At 48.8% G+C, this 22,688-nt stretch overlaps 1 protein-coding gene across 1 annotated transcript in view; it reads right to left on the bottom strand.

Moving 5' to 3' along the window:
- LOC144244561 (kinesin-like protein KIF26B) overlaps positions 1 to 22,688 on the bottom strand; it is a 266,228-nt gene that overhangs the window by 99,195 nt on the left and 144,345 nt on the right. Inside the window, exon 6 of the mRNA XM_077779911.1 lies at positions 9,919 to 10,085. Coding sequence (XP_077636037.1) covers positions 9,919 to 10,085 — 167 coding nt within the window. The remainder of the gene's footprint in view (positions 1 to 9,918; positions 10,086 to 22,688) is intronic.

Here is a 22,688-nt window from a genome sequence, read left to right as displayed (position 1 = left end):
GAGGATTCGGGATCGCCCACTCAGCCCATCTTGACCTTGGAGGTGGAGAACACAGTGGCTAACAGTATGTTTATTCATTCAACAAACGTTTCCTGGGTTTCGTTTTGGTTTTAGACACTAGGGCTGTGGCCAAGGACACGAGTGCCTCAACCCTTACAGAGCTCACATTCTGGTTCATGGGTTCTGCAATGAGACTGCTAGGCTCAAGGACCTATCGTCAGCTAGCTATGTAACTTCAGTCAAGCTACTTCACTGATCCGGGCTTTCATTTCCATACTTAAGCCGTGGGGTAATAAGAGGGCTGACTCATGGGGGATTTTGAAGTTTAAATTTGTGCCAAGAACTCAGAATCATGTGTGGCAGAGACGAAGCCCTCAATAGATGTCGCCTCTTATCATTTTTAAGTGACGACGCACTGAGGACCAAGACTCTGGTCTGGTGACCAGCTAGGGCCTCTGCGGCAATTGTAAAGCCCAGGCATCACGCCGGAAACAAATGGTGCCCACACAGGCCTCACCAGCACAGTTCACCTTGGAGGAACCAGGCGCCATCAGTGACTGGCTACACCAGTGAGCCACGCAGCAGGGCCGCCCCCGGGTGGGGCTCAGTTAGTTGACTACACACTTCTAACTCTTTTGAAGGGGGGTTATCTTTTGGTTGTATAGTCCCAGAAAAACTCCAACGATAAGAATGAAAACACCGGGAAGAAAGGAGGGCAGGGAGGAGCGAGAAAGAATTCTATGACCTGCAGCGTGGGGACGACTGAGGGGCAGGCAGCCGGGGTTTGGCCAATGCTGATGGTGAAAGGAATGAAAACGCTGAAGACAATGAAAGCAAAAGGAGGAACATTCTCTTTCTTTGTTGACTGCCCCACAGTCCGAACTAAGGGCAGAAGAGGGAGGATGAGATGATGTGGAATCCACTCAGAAAGAGCAGAGGATGGACAGAGAGTGGACAGAACTTCATTAGTGTATGCTTTTAAAATCCACTTCCTGGGGCGCCTGGCTGCCTCAGTCGGTGAAGCATCTGACCTCGACTCAGGTCATGATCTCAAGGTTCGTGGGCTCAAGCCCCACGTCGGGCTCTGTGCTGACAGCTCAGAGCCTGGAGCCTGCTTCAGATTCAGTGTCTCCCTCTCTCTCTGCCCTTCCTGCTTGTGCACTCGCACGCGCGTTCTCTCTCTCTCTCAAAAATAAATAGGTAAACGTAAAATAAAATAAAAAAAACCTGTTCCCTGGTCACTAGCCCAGGTGAAAAAGTGCCATGTAAGCATGCTGTCAAGGTGGGCATGACAAAAGTCATCCACTTCATGGGGAATGTGGAGAACTCGCTGGGTTTCCCAGGGAGGGTAGAATTCCATCCCTTCCTAGCATGCACCACCTTAACATCACGTGCAGGATCTAGATGATGTTTATAGACTGCTCTCACATGCCCACGTGATCCTCACCACAACCCTGTGGAGCGGACGCCATGACCGTCATGTAGCAGAAGGAGCGTGGCTTCCACACGTCAAGTTCTCGCCCAAAGTCAGAATGTCAGTAGCCAGCTGTGGATTCCAACCTCAGGCGACTTCATCTTTGTCTTTATCTGATACCCTTCTTCCCTCCCCGCCTCCCTCGATACTGGTAAAAAGAAGACACTCAAAATGTGCAGTGAGAACCAGGACGTCTAGCCCTGAGAATACCTGACAGCAATCGCTGGGCTCCCCCGGGCTCACTGTGATTGCTTTGCCTTCGAACAGCCACACCAAGGCATGAATTGGGTTTTCAACCAAGGCGAAGCTGCGCAAATGATTCCCAGATGTTGTGAGCCGATTGCCAACACACCCAACAGGCCAGCAGTCAGACAAAGGGCTCATTTAATCAGAAACTGCCCGTTTTGCAGGATCCCTGCAGTGCGAGGTGTGAAGAGGCTGCACACGCTGGCCATTTTCTTAAGCGCAGATCACCAACTTCGAAAATGTGCAGATCGCCGACCCCAAATGGTGCGGGCCAAGCCAGGAATGCCATTTCTGTTGCGGTCCGCACACCCCCAAAACAGAGTGCTTCTGGAGGCTGCTGGGGTTGGTGCTAGATGTTAGGGTTATCCATTTCAAGCGTTTCAAGATTTTTTTTCCCACTGAACACAAAGGAGAATAGTGTAGACTTTGAATTACGGCCACTTTTTCTTCAGTGCTTTCACTGTCTCTCGTAAGCAATCCAGGATTTACTTTTTCATGCAGCAAACACCTGAGATGTTTCCCTGGGCCCTTGACGGTTGATGGTACTCAACGTACATTTGGCTCCTTCTTAATGTGTCCCTTTCATACTGCAACAGATGCGTGTTCAAGCGAAACTATGTTCATACAGGTAGGATTCCTACAACTTCGTTTCATCCATACACATGAGCAAGAGTCCCCTCTTTTCCGAGAAGACCATGGAGGTTTTTCTAAGAAGAGTGAGCTTGGCCTGCCAGGAATAAACAAACAAGAAACCCAGAGGGTGGGAGCCTGGCTTCCAGTTCAGGCCTTCAAAACTGCTGCCCTGGCACTGCTTAGCCACCAGGGAAGGGGTTGCGAAAAGCCAGTGCCAACAAACCCACACTGTACCTCTGTGCAGCCGATGAACAGAGAGGCCCCCTCGGACAGAGGGAGCCCAGCGGGAGGCACCTCAGCTCGACCAGCACTGTGGTGGCCGCCTTTAAGCCTCACCCACCCCTCTAATTGTTGCTGTTGTCCCAGGAGCAAATGGCACAATTTTACATGCATGCAGACTCCAACCACAAATGTCCCATAGGAAGTCAATGGAAGCCTCACTTCTGGGGGGGGGAGGGGCAAGGAACAGGCCAATCGGGAGTTGGAGCGGGCCAGGGAAGGGTCTAAATGGGGGACAAGGGGAAGGAATCGACACCAGGTCAAAATGTGATTCTGGCAAAGGGTAAGTGTAGGTACTACATGCTTCGTTGAAAACGAGACAGCGAAAGCATAACAACTCAGCAAAGTCCCACGAGATGAACCCTTAGAAGGTCTCAGTCTTCCATAGAAGCTCATTCCATTAGAACAGACGCTAACATGGGAATGTACTCCTGTCTATAAAATTGGAGGCGGAAACCCCACGGTGAATTGTTAAGAAAGGGCCAGATCTTGAGCACTTGGCTCCATTTTCTGCCGCCTCCATCACCTGAGCCCAACCGGGCTGTGTCTGGAATACTTGCTAATTGCTGATGTGCTCATCACAGGAAGGTGTGAGCATCCCTCAGGGGCAACGGGACCATGAGCAGTTCTATGCTCCTTCTCCTGCTTCTCTGACTTCAGAAACCCCCAGCCTAAAACCAAGCACTACTGTTCTGTGTTCACATGGCCAGGAACTAAAGAAAGGCTTCACTGTATGACATTATATATAAAAAGCGTGTGCTCTAAGCAACAAGGCACCATTTGACTCGGCTGTGGACAAGAATGTGCAGAGGGCTCTTAGGCAGGCTCTTCCTGTAACAGTAACAGATGTGCATACACAACACGTGTCCACACAACACTAAGAGTAGGTGCCCCAAGGGAGGTGATGAACGGATCAAGCTGGTCCTGAAGCCAGGGCCTTGGAGCCGGGAGACAGCTCTTGCAGCTTGGCTTAGCCCCTGACCCCAGGACCCGAGTTAGTTTTGGTTTCAATGCTCAGAAAACCAGGCAAATCAGTCATGAACGGTCCGTGCTGTGCACGAGGGGCTTGGAGAAAACAGGTAATAAAAGGAGCCGTCTATAAACAAAGGTGAAAGAAATCGCATGGCAGTTTGAGATGGACAGAAATGTAATAACATCCCTCAGGAGTGAATGGTGGAAGGAAACAAGGAACAAGGCAAGAGAGAAAGAGAAAACAGAGCGAATGGATCCCACAAAATGCATCCGAGGGCACCCCGATATTTCAGAGAACACTGAAATTTCCCCAGAACTTTCCAAACCCAGGACAGGCCTATTTTTAATCAATGGTTAAAATTTGCTTCAAGGTCAGAGGCTTCAAGAAGAGAATCAATAAGTGCAAAATTACCCTATTACTGGAAAACCAGAGGCAGAGAGAGGGAGGGAGAAGCACTGATGAATGGGAGGGACCCAAGAGTGGAGGAATGGATGCTCCCTAAAGGGTCTGGAGACACTGAGTAACAGAGGGACTCAAACCTTTGCAAAAAGATTCAGAGACATTCATATTTCTGCTAAGAAAATAGGGAAATTTTTAAAAAATCACTGATAATCAATGATACCCTCTATATAATTGTACTAGAAATTCCAATTTGAATGTTGTAAGAAGTCATGGTCTTCCAAAGGTTGTGAACTAAATACGAGAGGTGCAAACAAAGAAGACAGTAGTAAGACGTGATGCCTAAGATGCGTGCTCGCCAAACGCACAGACGTGGTGGCACCAGATCTGCTGCACTGGAACCTGCCTTTGCAAAGCTCATGTGACAGCTGGTAGTTGTCACCGTTTTCAAACACTTGCTCTGAGCGGAGAGAAGACTCCTCCAGACGCTCATTTCCTTCATGAATTAAAACGACGACACGATTTTAAATGGTTAGTCAAGGTTACCTGGGAAAGAACATCAATGTGAAGATAGGAGGTCACCTGAGAGATTCCTCTGATTTACCAGAATCCAAGGCAATTGGACACATAACCCAGAACTTGGCCACTGGTCTTCAAATAAAATCAGAGATTCCTCAGGCTCAGTCTGCAATGCTGAGGGACCACCCAAGAGTTCTCACTGGGTTTGACGTGCCTCAAATGTTAGAAGGCAAAGTATATCATTAAGTAAATCTTCACCCAAAGTGAACAGCCAACAAATGCAAAAACCTGATCACACCCTCCTCTGCCACTTCCCACTACTATGGGAACAGGAAGATTCCTCGTTTGTGAAATTCAAAGCCAACACGCAACAGCCACCCAACTCGATGAGCAACTGTGCCCGTCTTTCTTTGGTCACCATGACTATTAATGTTTTTAGTATGACATTTCTATTCCCCCTCCCCCTCCCACCAAATGCTTTCCCAAAAACGGGGTACAGAGATTCCAAAGCATAGGAAGTCTACCAAGATGCTGCTATTTCAAAAAGTAAAGAAATTCTGGGAAAATAGGGATCAAAAGATAAGCACTTTGGGCTTCATCATTTTCTAAAGCAGGAGCTTGGCAAACTATCTGTGGTGAGGAATCACTTTTTCTTTAACTTCTTTTTTTTTTAAATTTTTTAATGTTTATTTCTTTTTGAGAGCGAGAGAGGAAAAGAAAAAAAAAAAAGAGGAGAAGGGGCAGACAGAGAGGCAGACACAGAATCCCAAGCAGGCTCCAGGCACCAAGCTGTCAGCACAGAGCCCGATGCGGGACTCAAACTCACGAATCGCAAGATCATGACCTAAGCTGATGTCAGATGCTTAACCAACGGAGCCACCCAGGTGCCCCTCTTTAATTTTAACTACATTCAAAATACAAGCTATTGTACTGGTTTAAGTTATTCCTAGATCCAACAGACATAAAATTACCCTGTGAACCGGCTGACAGAAGTTTCTAAATGCTTCCTCTCAAACCTCCACACCCATCACAGGCCGGGAACGGCCCCGCAGACCACACGCCTGGAGTTTCTCTGGCCAAAGGTATCGTTGCTTATTCAGAACTGGAATTCTTATTTTACAGACATTGTATCTAAATTGCAGTAAAGTCCACCCAACCTTTCCACATAGCTCCGGAAAGTAAATATATACAGAGAAAGGCTGAGATCGCAAAGAAAAGTCGACGTCTACAACCCTCAACCAATTGCGATTCTGTTGCTTTTCTCCTTCTCAAACACACTGCAGGGCCCACTGGTACCTAATATGGTTTCGTAAACAAGGATCATGGTTCATGGTTATGGTGAAAAAAGTCGAATGTGTGTTGCCGCGCCCGTGTTGCAGAGCAGCGACAAGGGCTCACCCGTGGCTAGGAATGAGGACGGGCTCCCCGCTTCCTGGCTGCGTAGCTCTGGGCCAGAAACTTAACCTGAGGCCACTCTTTTGTCCATAAATCGGGAAATGGTAGGATCCACCTCACAGGGGTTCTCAGAGGACAAGGGAGATTCTGCACTGTAGGAGCTTAGTACGGTGAGTGATGCTTATAGACTGTCCAGGAAATGCTTGTCACCCACCTCTTCAGGGGGGTCCCGGGGCCCCAGACTCAAGAGGGGCTGCATTTCTGGTACAAGGTTGTGTGGTGGGAGCGGGAACGTGATGAGCACAGGTGTGAAGTGTAGACACTAACCCCAGCCCCCAATCCCTATGCGGAGAGACATTCTTGCCTCCCATATGAAACCGTAAGCACTGGACCATTTCCAATTTTGGCACCAGTGGCAGATCCAGAGTTCACCCCCACCAGAGGCCACCTGCACCATCGCCTTACTCAGCCGTACTTTATCTGCGGCAGAAAAACACTGAACACAGTCGGCAGCCTGAGATATTCAGCCGGGCTGGTTCAATGCAGACCTTTCCGGGATCCATAGAGGTGAGGCACATCCCTGCTACTGTCCCTTGACATTCTGGACCTTGAGCAAGTCACTCAGTCTTCTGCTTTAAGGTTCCCATCCTCGACAGGGAGGCAGTCCAGAGGCTGTCTCCCTCTTTGGGAGGTGTGAATCCCAGCTGTCACTGAAGAGAATGACAGGGCAAACAGGGCAAAGGGCATGAGGGGAATATGCACGTGTGTGTGTGCATGTGTGTGTGCATGTGTGTGGATGAACACTATTCTCTTTCACATGGTACGTTTCTGGGCTCCCCCACCACAGTACACTGTAAACCCTTTAAACAGAAACCGAGTCTTCTGAATGCCTTAAAACCATTAAGCTCCAAGTGCTATCAGCCTTCACCCCTAAGAAAGTAATAATAAGGACTTCGGCAGCCCTACAGATCCCTGCCAGCTCTCTGAGAGCTCTGGCCACAAGCTCTTGCAATCTGAAACCCGTCCAGTCTCTGTCGATCGCTAACATCATCTGCGGCCCCTGCCACCGACCTCAATGGGCCCATCCACTCTGGGTTCACCCCCACGTTTCCATTTGGACCCTGGGCTGTGCAAGCAGGTCTCAGAGCTAGCCGTCTTTGCCGGTCATTGGCCGTCCGTTTCCCTGGAACGTGCTTCCTTGCTTGGAAACGCTCCTCCGATTACCTGAAAGCCGGCCTCAAGCTCACCATTGGTCCGGCACTGGGGCCATCCCAGTCTACTCGTGCCCACACGCTTTTCCTACTCCAAAGCACTGCTGGGTTCCTTGTGGCAGGAAACACTTGTTCCCCCTAAACACTGACCATCAGGAGTCCTAACCTCCAATCTCTTCCGGCTTCCAATCCTGCTTCTGGGGCCTTCTGTGAGTGAGCTGTAAAAGTCTCTGGATGGAGTCTGAGCTGAGGCTTCTCACATTCAGAGTATTTTAGGCGAGGAAGGTGCACAGGAGGTCAACCCACTTCTGAGCAGCGAATGTTCTCTGCAGCATCAAGGCCAGACAGTCACCAAGGTAAGTTTGATCTCCCTTAGCAATGGGGACTTCACTCTCTCCCAGGGCAGTTTGAATCGTGTGCAAATTTTCCTTCATTCTGAGCTGGGAGAGCTGAGCCAGAGGGTTTCTGAGCTGAGCTCCCTCATCAGGTTTGATTCAGCCTTTGCCTACATACTTGGGTGTTTTATAAAGACAACCAAATCCCTCTTTTACACGATGGCCCCAGGAGACAGCCAAGGGCTGTCTTCTCCAGACTCAACCTGCCAGGACTTGGCTTCCTAGTTCCTCAATGCTTCTGTCACCCACCTCTGGACAAGCTCTCATAACCCACCTAGCTCCTGGGATCCTCTGTGCTTGTAGCATTTCAGTTCATTCTGTTCCACCTCTTCCTTCCCTCCCTGAATGGCATGGATGTGACCCCCCCCGCCCCAAGCTGGTTTGCTCAATGGTCCCAGACAACACAGAAATTCACATACACACAGAACTAACAACAGTGCCCATGGCCGGGCGGCCAACACGCGCATACGGTGGACTCCCTTATCCGCGGTTTTGCTTTCTGTGGTTTCAGACACTCGCGGTCGACCGCAAGCAGGAAGCACACGATCCTCCTAGGACCAGTCAGAGGTCAACAGTAGCCTAACACTAGTAGGCAACTCCAGTGTCACTCACCTCATGTCACTGGGCCACGGAGGGCATTTTATCATCTCACATCATGAAAGAAGGGTGAGTGCACAACAGTAAAGGAGAGACAGACCACACTCACCTCACTCTTCTACAGCGTATTGTGATACCTGTTCTATTTTATTATCAGTTATTGCAGGTAACCTCTTACTGTGCCTCATTTATTAACTGAACTTCCTCACGGGCAGGTCTGTATAAGAGAAAACAGAGCACATGTAGGGTTCGGCACTATCCAGTTTCAGGCATGCACTGGGGGTCCTGGAGCGTGTCCCCCGTGGGTAAGAAGACACTGCTGTGCTTCCTGTCACTTCCCAAACACTCAGGGAGGCCCAGCTCTTCACTGGACAATAAACACGGCACCGACGTACAATGAGAACCTCAGGGCCGGTGTTCTGACAAGCCCACGTGCAGCCTTTATTGTAGTTTTTTTTCTTAACATTTATGTAGTTTTGAGAAAGGGAGAGACAAAGTGTGAGCAGGGGAGGGGCAGAGAGAGAGTGAGACAGAGAATCTGAAGCAGCTCCAGGCTCTGAGCTGTCAGCACAGAGCCCGACGCGGGGCTCAAACTCGCAAACTGAGATCATGACCTGAGCTGAAGTCGGACGCTTAACCGATGGAGCCCCTCAGGCACCTCCGTTCCTCCTCTGACTCGCTCCTGTCCTAATCACAGCCCCTTCCTCATGTTGGTGTCTTGGATGTAACCTTGCACAAGAATAGCAAGAAACACCACACGACACTCCTTCCTCCTGATGCTTTGGCTGAGTGCACACTGAATCACCGTTTATAAAGTACTTTATAATTTACAGTGGTCGCTCTTAACCTTCAGAGCAACCTTGAGATGCCATCCTCGTTTCACAGAGGAGGAAACTGAGGCCGACCCGGAGCTCAAACCTCAGGGGTCTTCTGATTTCAGATCTGCTGTCATGCGTTCTGCATCCCGCTCACCCAGGAGCTTGCGAATCTTAGGTAGAAGACGTTTTCTAAAGTTAAGTTCCAAGGGTCACATAATGAGTCACAGAGGAAACCAAAATAAATAAAAAAGCACAGGAATCTGGTTTTTATTTCTGGCTTTGCTATAAATTAACTCGTACGTTGACTCTCTGGGTCCTCAGTTTCCTCCTTCGTAAAATAAGGAGACTGAATTAGACGATCCTGAACGCGCCTTCTGCTCAGCTGTCTTTTGTCCCCTTCCCTGTCTCCACTCTGCCACTAAAATTAGGAAGAAAACATTGTTGAAATACCTTTCAGTGTTTGTTTCTTGTGTCTCCAAAGCCTCTAAGATTAGCTGGATGGTATAGGGTAACTATCCGTATTAAATAAAAAAGCCTGCCATCTCTTTAATAGTTAATTTCTAAGCAGTTCGTCTTCTGTGGCCAGCCTGCAAATCTGGAAACACCAGCCCCAGGGCTGTGCACACAAAAGCCCTCATCCCAGGAGGGCATCCTCAGAGCCACGTATTCTTAGAGTGGTGGCTCTTGACACACGGCAAAGTCTGGAGACATTTTTGGTTGTCACAACTGGGGAAGGTTGTCACAACTGGGGAAGGTTGTCACAGGGACAGTGCTAAACACCCGATAATGCGCAGGACTGCCGCCCCCCACAGAGCTGTGGGGCCCAACCTGTCAGCAGTCGGAGGTTCAGAAAGCCCTGTCGGAAACAGTCAAGTCCAAGGGCGGCCCCCGACTCTTCCTGGTGTTTCAGCCAACGCGGCGCACGCGCGAGGCCAGGCAGGCTCATCCGAAAGAACCGAGGCTCTGGCACCTCTCTTACCTGGCGAAGAAGGACGCGGCCACCGAGGCGCCTGTGGAGGTCTCGCTGGCCACGCAGGATGCCTGTGAGGCGGGGACGCTGCAGGCCGAAGGCTTGTCCGCGTTGTAGCGATTCAGCGCTGCCTCGGTCAGGCCCTCCCGGCCCGTCTCTGTCATCAGCTGGGAAATCTGACAAAGAAAGCAGACACTGAGCTCGTTACCTGTGGCTCACTGCACTTCCCGAGCACCGCTGGCAGCGCCCCTCTCTGCTGGGGCCCCAGCGCAGGTGGCAAGGGGGGCGCTGAGGGGGCCGGGGATGCACTGCGGCGCTCAGGGCTTCTCAGAGGCTATTTTCCAGCATTTTCGCCCAGACACCTCCTCATTTTCATTAAAAATAATGGAATAAAATTACCCCCCGACACTGGAGTTTCAATTATGCCTGTGTTTCCTGTCCATTTGGAGAGCAAAGCGTGAGCCATTACCCACGGTTTGCGGCCCAAGACCAGAGCAGAAGCATCGACCACTGGCCCAGACGCTGACGGACAGGTGGGGCAAAGACACCATTTATTAAAGGAGAGGTGAGCTTGCTAACAAGGTGAGGAGTTCATTAAAACACCGCTGTGGTTGCTGTGAGCAGTGAGCAAACAGGCCTAGGAGAAGCTGAGAGAAATAGATACGCCCCCATGGATTACCAGGTGGTCTCTTTTTTGGAGGATTTCGATCATTTCAACAGACTTGATTTTCCTACTCATTCATTAAGATCAACGGCTTCCATTTTATTTGCAACGGTCCACTGCATGGGGCTGGGTCAGTCTTACCAAAATCTACAGGATACTCTAGGAAGAACCATACTTCGGGGCAAAATGAGAATATCATGTAGAAATATGCTTTCAAAGAGTGCTGATTCCATGACAAATGTGATAATTGTGTGGGCAAAGCCTAAGCGTGCTGTTTGGAAAGCCCGTTATGTTAAAACTTCAGTCCACTCACAAAAGGGGGAAAAATGTTAATTTAACAAAAGAAAAAGAAAGGAAAAAAGGAAGGAAAGGAAAAAAGAAAAAGAAGAAAAAGAAAGGAAAGAAGGAAATAAAAGAAAAAAGAAAAAAGAAAGGAAAGCAAAAGGAAGAAAAAGAAAGGAAAGAAATAGAAGAAAAAGAAAAATAAGAAAGGAAAGAAAGCAAAAGAAAGAAAGCAAAAGGAAGGAAAGAGATGAAAGAAAAAGAAAGGAAAGAGATGAAAGAAAAAAATGAAAGAAAAAGAAAAAAGAAAGAAAAGACAAGAAAGAAAGAGAAACTTTAGTTTTAAAAAAAGAGTCTGCGGCCAATTGAAGCCTCTTAAATGCTGAGTGGAAAATCTTTCTAATTGCCTAGAAAATACAAGTGCAATAAAGCAAAGGTCAGCAACCGTTTCCACTTTGTAACTGAGCAGGCCAGTGGGCCCGTGAAAGCCGTGCCAATTGTTAACCTTTGAAGATAAAAACATTTGTACTTTCATTATTAGCAGAACAGCCATTACTCTGAGCCCCATTGACTTGAAACTTTGCTTAAACTCATGCTCTTACTTGGAAAGCTTTGGCATTCGCAGCTGAAATTTTGCCAACACATACTTTCTTACTCTCATTCATTCAACGGGTTGTTAGGAAAGCTGACCCATGTAAGAGAAGCCCAGGAAGGAGGCAGCAGAAGTAGCCCATGGCCTGGAGCACATTCTGTGNTCCGCTACTGTCTGTGGGGTGAGGGCTCCCCTCGACCAGCTGCCACCACTAAATAGCACGCATGAATCTCCAGCGGTCCAGGACCTGTTCCCCAACCATGTCCGAAACTATACCCAGAACTCACAGCACCATTTTGTTTCATCGAGTAGCTACAATCTGCAACGCATAGGCTGGTTTTAGGACACAAAGACATCTGAAGGCAGCCAGCATAGCAGGGAGTGAATGCATGGCCCGCTGTGTGACCACGTACATCCGTGGGCTCACAAACGTGGCTGTCATCGGATCTTTGCCTGTGACGTTTCCTTTTCATTTCTGTATTTCTCATGTGAAGTTCAGAAGAACAGGAATGGGACTCTTCTGCCGCCCTGTGTGAGAACAGCCCTCACAGGTGCCCCACAAAGCCACAGAGAGGCCACCAGGATGTGGGTGCTGAATGGCGAGAGGCCTAACATAGAGAGGCACAGGCTTCTCGGTGGTCCAGGCTCTTGAGTCTGGCCCGGGATGAATGCAAGCATCCCGTGGGCTCATGGCTTTCAGAAATGGCATGAAGCAGATGAACTTCAACGCACTGCCTCCTTAAAAGACAGCTTGCGGGCTATCTTTGCCGGGCAAGACCGGATCTCTCTTTAAAAAATAAATAGGGGCGCCTGGGTGGCTTAGTCGGNAAATAAAGTGGGGATGTATGGACATGGGACACTCCATTCCCAAGCCTGTAAGTAGAATTATTCAATAATCGATTGTTCTTAGAAATCAGAAACACAGGATGTCCCAGAGCGAGAAGGGACTGACGAGATCACCCTCTTCAAAGCTCCTTTACTTAGGAAGGAAAGCAGGAGCACAGAAGCGATTTGCCCAAGACAAGGGAAACTGAGCACAGGACCCTGATTCTCAGGCCAGTACTAGACTCTGTTTTCCTCCTATACCCCCTCCCCCCCTCCCTTCCTCCTAATTAAAAAAAAAATTAAACAGATAGAAAAAAACATCAAATAATAAGAAAACGCATACCAGCAGATCCAGGAACATAATCAACAAATGTTAACATTTTACTTATCTTAGAAAATATTAGTTTATTTATTTATTTTGAGAGACAGAGAATGAGCACAACCAGGGAAGGGACAGAGAGAGGAGAGAGAGAATCCCAAGCAGGCTCGGTGCTGTCAGCACAGAGCCCAACGTGGGGCTCGAACCCACGACTTGTGAGATCATGACCTGAGCTGAATCGAGTTGGACGTTTAACTGACTGAGCTACCCAGTCACCCCAGAAAATATTTTTTTAAAAGAAACCAAACGCAATATAAAATTGAAATTCCCCAGGCCCCTGGTCACACTGTCCTTCTTCCCAGCACCCCCTTTTCAGACACAGTGTGAGGACCTCGGTGGGGGCCAGTCCATGCCTTCCATCATACCCACTTCCCCCCTAAGAGCCTGGCTGAGCTCCCTTTGTGCTTTCTTTTGAGCATTCTCTGGTTTTTGTCCTGCTTGTTCCCCAATAGGAAGAGGGTATCTCCCCAAATGTCTGCTCCTGGAGGCTCTCACCACCAGTAAAATCATGTTTTCACTGGTATTTACCCCCAACAGCCTCCACGGGGATTACAAACTTTCAGAAATAATATACAAATAGCTACAGTAACTCCCACTTTATCTCCCCCTAACTCTCTGCCCTATAGGGTTCTGGATTTCCTTAAGCTCCTCTAGCATACCCACGGCTCCCCCTGCCACAGGGTCTTTGCACATGCTGTCACTCCCCATCTGGAATGCTTCCATGTTTCGTTCAGATCCAAGCTCAAGAATTACCTCCTCAAAGAAGCCTTCTTCCAGACTCCTTCCAGCCTCTGGGGGATGTGGTTACAGAAGGATCATCTTTTCTTTCAGTGTCTTCACCTTTGTTCCGATTATGCATTTAACCATAGGTCACTGTTTCTCAAAACCCTAGGACAGTGGGACTGGGCTGTTGTGCCCATCACTGTATCCATGGAGATCAACACAGTGCCTGGCCCACTGGCATGTTTAAAACATGTTTGTGGAGTAAATCTGAGTGATTCTGATTTTCTACTTACTCTCTACGTGTATCTAATTAAATCTTTTTTTTCCTTAAGTCGTTTAAGTAAGAAGACTTAGTTCCTGACGATTTCATGGTTTTCCTATTTTGCTAGACTATTGGGATATGGCGGGATTTTCCTCCTTCCCCGTCAGCACCAAAGTGTCATGGTTTGGCTCCACTGTGTGCTAGTTTAGGGATGAAGAGCTGCTTCCTTTTGAGTCTGCAGATTCATTGCTCACTTCTTCATGGAAACAACCATGTACTTAGTACATGTAGCTACTGTGCTAGGCTTGCTTGCTTGCTTGCTTCCTTCCTTCCTTGTTGCCTAGAACCCACTGGCAATCAATATCTTGTACAAAGAGTCCATAAGACAGCTGGCCTAAAGCAACTTCTATTATCTCTGTTTAGCCAAATCTTTATCATTCTGGAAAACAGTGTTCTTGTCCTTAATTTAATGATTAAAATCATATCCATTCTAAGGGCACTGGGGTGGCTCAGTCAGTTGGGCATCTGACTTCGGCTCAGGTAATGATCACAGTTCGTGAGTTCGAGTCCCACGTCAGGCTCTGTGCTGACAGCTAGCTCGGAGCCTGGAGTCGGCTTCGGATTCTGTGTCTTCCTCTCTCTCTGCCCCTCCCCCACTCACACCCATGTCTCTCTCCCTCTCTCTCAAAAATGAATACACATTAAAAAATGTTTTTTAATCAAAAAAATCATATCCAGTCTAGAGAAATCTGAGAGGGAGCCCCTTGTTAGATAAGCTATCATCTTTCACACACATGGTTTTGCGGGAGCTTTTCTTACCCAGGTTCTGTCATCCTTGGTACCAAGAATTTACTTTGCTTCAAGCCTGCAAACTACCCACAGGACAATACTCTAAGTTGTAACTGGATTGTTCCACTGAGAAAGAAACAAAACAATGAATGATGATGAAATTTGGCTACAAGAAACCTGTTCCCACTCAAATTCTGTCTGTGGCGCTCTGAAACAGTACTAGCAAGTCAGTGAACTGGTTACCCACTAAGCAGAGAAGGTAAAGACCCATATCTATGATAATCACATCGTCAGTAATGGGATGCCCTGATATCCGTCTACCGTCTGCTGTTGATAAACCTCTTCTCCTACAAGCCTCACTGGAAACCATCACTATTAGGTTAGGTAGACAGGTTGGCTATTACTCCCATTTCACAGATGAGAAAACAGACCCAGAGGAGTTGTTTACCTAACAGCCTGAGCACCAGGTAGATTCGGAGAAGTAAACTTGGCCTAGTCACTGGCCACCAGAGAGATGTGAAAGAAAGCTCTTTGGAAAAACTTGCTGTCAGCCCAAGACACGTGTTCTCTCTCCCTCTCCAAAAGAAAGGAGGGTGTGTGTGTGATTTGATAATGGAGACCCTCCAAAATGTGATATTAACCAAATGTTTCAGTCAGAGGGCCACGGGTGGGCTGGAAGAGTGAGCAGCATGGTGCCAGCCCCAGGCGTGGAGGTGGGGGTGAGGCTGGGGCCCCCTGGCTTCAGCCTGGTCACACCAGCATGGCTGAGAGGGCCGCCTCACGCCTCGGTCCTCTCGGGGGCCCCCTCATCCCTCAGCCAGAAGGGATGAACCCCAGAGCTGGTTCTCAAGAGCCCTGCAGGGGCTGGAGGGTGTTACGCTCCGCTCCGTGACTGGTGATAAAGCTAACACTTCCCCTACCCACGTTCCCGAGCTGTCCCCCACCCCCACCACTGTGGGGGGCTCCCCGCTCCCCCTGATTCAAAAGCAAGTCTAAGATGGTCCACCTTTTTGCTGCTAGCCGTAAAATAGGCCCTGTGCTCTTTGTTAAACTGCCTGGAAGCCTGGCTACTCCAAAGAACTAGCAGAGGAGTTCCCGGAGAATTCTTTCAAACNCCACCTCCGCAGCCCCGCCTCCACCTCCGCAGCCCCGCCTCCACCTCCGCAGCCCCGCCTCCACCTCCGCAGCCCCGCCTCCACCTCCGCAGCCCCGCCTCCACCTCCGCAGCCCCGCCTCCACCTCCGCAGCCCCGCCTCCACCTCCGCAGCCCCGCCTCCACCTCCGCAGCCCCGCCTCCACCTCCGCAGTCCCGCCTCCACCTCCGCAGCCCCGCCTCCACCTCCGCAGCCCCGCCTCCACCTCCGCAGCCCCGCCTCCACCTCAGCAGTCCCGCCTCCACTCTGTAGTCCCGCCTCCATCTCTGCAGCCTCGCCTCCATCTCTGCAAGCCCTGCCTCCAGCTCCCTGGCCAGATGGGGGCATGTGTGGCAGAGCCGAAGGGTGGGCTGTACTCTCCACTTTCAGCTCCATCTCGGTTACATGGGACCATTTCACTAAAGTAACAGTATCTGTTACTTTCAAAACACCACATCCCATCCTGTGGCTGGTGGCAAATTAAACAAGGTGGTGATAAAAGCCACCAGGCCCCAGGGAGAGGGTGCACGTGTGTGCATTTGCACACGTGTGTGTGTGTGTGCTTGTACATGTGGGGTCCTCAGTTGCATGAGATTCCCAGTTCTCATTAATGGGTACAGGTTGATGCTTTTTACAATCTTTTTTTTTATTTAAAAAATGTTTTTTTAATTAAAAAAGCATGAGCCGAGAAGGGACAGAGAGAAGAGGGAGACACAGAATCAGAAGCAGGCTCCAGGCTCTGAGCTGTTAGCACAGAGCCCAAAGCAAATTCAAACCCACGAACTGCGAGATCATGACCTCAGCTGAAGTCGGACACAAGTGACTGAGTCACCCAGGTGCCCGGACTCTGTATCTTTCAATCTTAGGCAAGATTCATGTCTTTCAACGTTTAAATTTTTTCATAGATACCTCAGTATGAGCAATGCTATACGTGCCCTTAAGAAAAAGCAGATCTTAACGTTTGGTTATGATCTTGACCATGGAATCAAGACAGAAGGTATTTGGCTCTTATAAACCAAAGTTGGTTCTACGCTGCAAATCTATAAGCCATTGACCTTTGACTTCCCTGCTGACGGGAATGGCTGAGAGCTTCCAGGGTGTGACAGCATGGGGGTTCATCTTAAATGGCATTATTGACCCAGAAAGCCACTTCCTCTGACTCCACCAAGGCAGCAGGGAACACCAATGGTATCCATTTCCTGCACAGAGACATCCACGGACAGCCAACACCTCCAACTCTGTCTTTACATCTGACGACATTATGACCCCAGATCCCAGAAAATACCATCTAATAGCATTTTCTCTTAGGCAATTGCTATCTCATTGTTGGGGAACATCTCTTTTATTATTATTTATTGTTTCCACTGTCACTTAATGCTTTTACAGCTCTGCAAACAGTGGGTGCTCAATAAATATTTTTAGCAGAAACCAGCTGCAATGGTTTGGAAAGCCCAGATAAAGAGGGAGCTATGGAAAGGCCCCCATCTGAACTCAGCTCTGGTTCAACAGCATCTGATTTCTGCACACCTGCCCAAATAAAACAGGGTAAAGTTTTAAAGATGACAGTTCATTTTCCTACGGCTCTTGGCATGCTATCCCCAAAGGACAGGCTGTTGCTACCTAACCTGAAGCTTGTTCCAGGCCTGGCCCAGTCTTCACAGCTCACGTGGGCACCAGTCACCTCTGAGCCTCTGCCCCTGGCCACAGATAATCTCCTTCCTGCACTGTCCAGCCCCTCCCCCCGCCCACTCCCGCCTCAGTCAGCACCAAGGGGCCACGATGGGACTCTTAGGTCCCAGGGCCTGGATGTTTGATTACCCTTATTATCTTAGCTTGCTTTGGCTATAAATTTTATTAGTGGCCATAAAATTATCCATCCACAGCATTTGACTCAGTGACCTCTTGCAAAAGAGAATTCCATTCACCAGCGCTACCCGGGGCCGAGGAAAGCTGCCTTTTCTTCACCCTCGATTTACAGCCTCGCCTCCATCCAGGGTCCCGCCCTGCGTGATGAGACTCGGCAAACAGAAAAGGCCGTTGCGTTTCAGGATTTCATGGTCTAGGGCTCAAATCTGGCCCCTCAGCACCTGCTGACTGTTTGCTCACTCTTTGTGTTGCTAAACGGTAAAGTGGGAGGGCTGCCCACATGTTCTAGAAAAGAACAGGGTGCTAGAAGAAGCGATGGGCCAGCTGCATTTCTGGTTTGGATTCTTCCCTTAACATTTCTTGCTTCTGAGATGTGCAGCTCAAGGCAGAGCTCAGGTTCCTACAAAGAGTATCTTCTAACAAGTGCTAACTCTTGCCATCAAGCCTATAGTATTTCTACAGGTGCATTTTACCTCGCCTGCAGAGATGCTGGGTCACCATGATTTTAGTGCGTAACACTCAGTTACGTGCTGCGGGGTGGTGTGGGTGACATATCCAATGGCACCCAATGATGCAAGGAGTCCGGCCGGAGAGAACTCTGAGGATCAACAGCAAACCCTCCTCAGTCATCACCGTGCTTGTTGTCATTTCTGAGCAACCACGAGCCAGATTCTGTTCGAAGAGCATCATGTCTACGTTGCCACAGCCTGACAACAATTCCGTGAGGTGGGCACAATTATCGTCAGATAATCTCGACTCTGCCACGTGGAAAATCTCCAGGACAGGTAACACCACCACGCTTGGTTTCTATTCTTGAGTGTCTCTTGCTCCTGAGAAAGTACAGGTCCTCAATGACGCTGCCCATTCAGGAGACGGGGCAACAGCGAAAGATGGGCTCAAGAGCGGAGAAAAGGATCATCTCAATAATTTTTCAATATGCACCAATGGTTCATTCTGTCCAGTGTTTTGTGATTTTTATGACCAGACTGAAATAAAGTCAAATGGTCTGAATCTTGCTGTAAGTGATTTCACTTGTAATCTGCAAGTAAGCATCCTCGGGCCGAGGAGGCAAGAGGAAATCATAGTCCTGATGAATCCAACTCTGACATCAGGGTTGCGTCAGAGGCTACTTCGAGGTCAGCTCCCAGGCTCTGAGGAGACTAACCTTTTTCAGGTACTGAATCATCCGGGGGCTCTGCTGCTCCTGGGGGAAGGTAACCTTTGGCTCCCACCCCCAAATACTCAGCCATGAGCCAGTGAGCAAGGGAGCAGACCCCGAACAGTCTTCCCCAACTGAATGATCAGGGCCATCCCTCTCCACGTGCTCCCCAAGCATAGGGATACTCATGATATTCGAGCATCTGTGTGTTTTATAACTGTCTGTCCCTGGTCTCTCTCCCCAACCAGATGGCAAGCTCAGGAAGGACAGCCACTGGGTCTCAATCACCTCAGTATGACCAGCACAGGACAGTCTCAATATGGAATATATCTGATGAACACATCAATTAATATATTCATTAAATACAGGCAAATAAAAGTGAACTTAATTTAGGGGCACCTGGATGGCTAAGTCAGTTACGTATCCAACTCTTGACCGTGGCTCAGATCATGATCTCACAGTTCATGGGTTTGAGCCCCACATCTGGCTCTGCACTGACACTGTAGAGCCTACTTGGGATTCCCTCTCCCTCCCGCTCTCTCTGCCTCTCCCATGCTTGTCCTCTCTTACTCTCTCTCTCAAAACACAAATAAACTTTTTAAAAAATAAACTGAATTTAGTTGGGTTGGGATTGCCTGGAGTTTGTTCATTTTTTAGAGATGAAGGTTATTTTCATCTGGTTTAAAAAACTATAAATGGAGTACACAAAGCTTTCCGTGATGAAACTAAGGTATTTCAGCATACACTTAACTGAGTACAGCAGTGAGACCAATGACCGGGGAAGGCAGGGGACAAAGAAGGAACAAAGAAACAGTGAAAAAGAGAAATAGGGGAAAAGTGAAGAATGAGAGAAAAGCCAAAAAAAAAAACATAGATACATAAAAAGATGAACAAGGGGAGGAAACCAGGATTGATCCTCTCAGCCAGCTTGGGTATGAACACGTGCCAGCCACAGCTGGGGACCCGGAATGTTCTGGAATGTTAGGCGAGTGATCCTAGGAATAGGGTTTCCGGGAGAGGAGAAGTCAAGGCCAGAGCCCAAAGCCGGTACCAGACAAGAGCTGGAGCCCTGAGATGCTTGAAGAGAAAATGCAGAAGAAACTCAGAAACGTAAAAGATCCATGTCAAAATAATGGAGCCATTCTCTTTCACTTCCATTAAAAAAAGAAAAGTTCTAACCTTTAATGAAAAGGGCTTAGCAGTTTTGGATGTTGGAATACTTGCTTTACACAATTCTGCAGAATGGTGTGGATTCTTAGTTCTATGTCCATGGAGAAGCACAGTAAGATTCAGAGCCTGGACGTTACCTGGGACAGATCTGGCACTAGATTCGCACACACGTCCTGGCCTCTTCCACCCATCTTCACCCTGCTGCGTTTTGTCCGGAGGACACGTCAGTGTGCGTCTTTCTAGACGGCTCCTTCCCGGAGTACGCACGTCCAATCTTCACCTAAATCTTGGCCAATGCTTGGAAAGCTTTCAAGAAAACCAGCCGTGCATCATGGCCTGGAATTTACAATGTGCAAGCCTTGGGGGCATTGTTACTTCCTCATATTTTCCTTGAGCTCCCGTGAGAAAAAGTCCAGCGGGGCCTTGTAGATGATCCTTGGCCGTGAGTGACCCACCAAGGTCTGCACAAAGCAGCCTTGTGTCCTGGGCAAGATGGAGGAAATGTTGTTGGGAACCTAACAGAGGCATGCACACACATTGCACGTGCACACACCTGTGCGCACACACACACACACACAGACACACGTGCACCCCTTGAGATCCTAGGGATCGTCGAAGTGATGCCTGCAGTGGCTGGATCCCTGACACCAGGAGCCACGAGAGCACAGGCGTTTGGGGCTCGATTCAGCCATGGGAGGGGCTTTTCCTTGTTCAGAGCCCATTCGAGGAAGTTGGCAGCATTGGGACTCACCCTAGGGTGTAGGGTGTATTTTGCTCTGCCCTGGCCAGCTCAACACCACAGCCACAAAAGAAAGATGCCTAGAGGCAGAGACAGGCTGGACCAAATGGAATGGAAGTATAATTCCGGTGCCCAGCAAAGGGTATACAGTGTGTTCAGTGTTCAGTAAATGTTGCTCTGAATGCTAAGAGTGAAGTCTGGGCCTGGCTTGGTGGAAGACAACATGGCGGAGTTTGGGTAAGTCATTTTGCCTCTCTTAGCCCTACTTTGCCCAGCAGGGAGAATCATGTGACCATGTCTGGGATGAAACAAGATAATGCAGCTGAACGGGTTCTGTGGTTCTAATTTTTTTAATGTTTATTCATTTTAGAGAGACAGAGACAGAGCATGGGAGGGGGAAGGTCAGAGAGAGAGGGAGACACAGAATCTGAAGCAGCTCCAGGCTCTGAGCTGTCAGCACAGAGCCCGACCGACGCGGGGCCGGAACTCACAAACTGCAAGATCATGACCTGAGCCCAAGTCCGATGTCTAACAGACTGAGCCACCCAGGCGCCCCTGGCTCTGTGGTTGTAAAGTCATCATCAAATATGAAGCAGGGACATTTAGAAATAAAATATTCCTGTTTCTCCTTGAAAGCATCTTCCTCATTCAGCATTTGCTTGACCTGTAGGCCAAAACATACAAATACACCAAGGACGACAACAACAACAACAACAACAACAACAACAACACTCCCCACCATTGTCTCGAACCATCCATGGTAGACCAGGAACGGATTTTGTCTGAGGGTCAGCTGGTCAATCCAAAGCGAAGCTCAGGCTTTCGTGTTTCCCTCTTGAACTGACCTCACGCCTTCTGTTCACCAATGACAAAAATGCCAAATCCTACACCATCCAAAAAACAACTGTCCAAAAAAAATTTTTTTTAATTTTTTATAGTTTATTTATTTTTGAGACAGAGACAGAGCACAAGCAGGGGAGGGTCAGAGAGCGAGGGAGACACAGAATCTGAAACAGGCTCCAGGCTCTGAGCTGTCAGCACAGAGCCTGATGCGGGGCTCGAACTCACAAACTGTGAGATCATGACCTGAGCCAAAGTCGGATGCTTAACCGAATGAGCCACCCAGGTGCCCCTGTCCAAAAAATTTTTAATGGAGCTGGAAAAGTCCTTAGATATATCTTGGGCCAACGCTCATGTGTAAACATGAACAGACCATGGGCAGGATTGGTGAGGTGGGCTTTCTAAAATCACACATCGAGTGTGTGCCTAATTGCAGTACTCCTGTGTGAGCGTCAAAAGCTAACAATAGGATGGCAGCCCTCGAAAATCCCTGAAGATCCCTGAAATACAAGGGAGAAAGAGAGTCGGTCTCTGTAAGCCAGGGCCTTGATTCTGGCCAAAGTGGCCAGCTGCGGAACACTAACAAAGACAGTTAACCTCTCCACGACGTCACTTCCAAAATCAGAGATCTGCCATGAAGCATGTTTAATAAAAACACTCTGCAGAGAGTGGCTAAAATGAGCAAATCAGAGAACACGAGATGCTGGCGAGGATGTGGAGAAACGGGCACCCTCCTACACTGTTGGTGGGAATGTAAACTGGTACAGCCCCTCTGGAAAACAGTGTGGAGGTNGAGGAACGAGGGGGAGAAGAAGGGCGGAAATGGTGGGGGAAAGGGAGAGAGGCAAACCATGAGAGACTCTTGAATGCTGACAAAAACTGAGGACCGAGGGATGTGGGGGGGAGGGGGGATGGGCATGGAGGAGGACACTTGTGGGGTTGAGCACTGGGTGTTATGTGGAAACTAATTTGACAATAAACTCTTTGTAAAAAAACAAAAACAAAAACAAAAAAACACTCTGCAGAGTCCTTCTCCTCAAGTAACAACAGGCTTGAGATGCAAACTCGGTGCTTTAATTTTTTTAATGTTTTTACTTTATTTTTGAGAGAGAGAGACAGAGCACGAGTGGAGAAGGGGGAGAGAGAGGGAGACACAGAATCGGAAGAAGCAGGCTCCAGGCTCTGAGCTGTCAGCACAGAGCCCGACGCGGGCCTCAAACTCACCAACTGTGAGATCGTGACCCGAGCCAAAGTTGGACGCTCAACCAAATGGGCCACCCAGGTGCCCCGCAAACCTGGTGATTTAAAGCCTGTCATTGGAAACCTGTGCAGGCGGAGGAAACATTGCCGGGCTCA

Source organism: Crocuta crocuta, unplaced genomic scaffold, assembly GCF_008692635.1.
Source record: "Crocuta crocuta isolate KB4526 unplaced genomic scaffold, BGI_CrCroc_1.0 scaffold322, whole genome shotgun sequence".
NCBI classification, from domain to species: Eukaryota; Metazoa; Chordata; class Mammalia; order Carnivora; family Hyaenidae; genus Crocuta; species Crocuta crocuta.
This window is presented reverse-complemented; position numbering and strand designations above follow the sequence as displayed.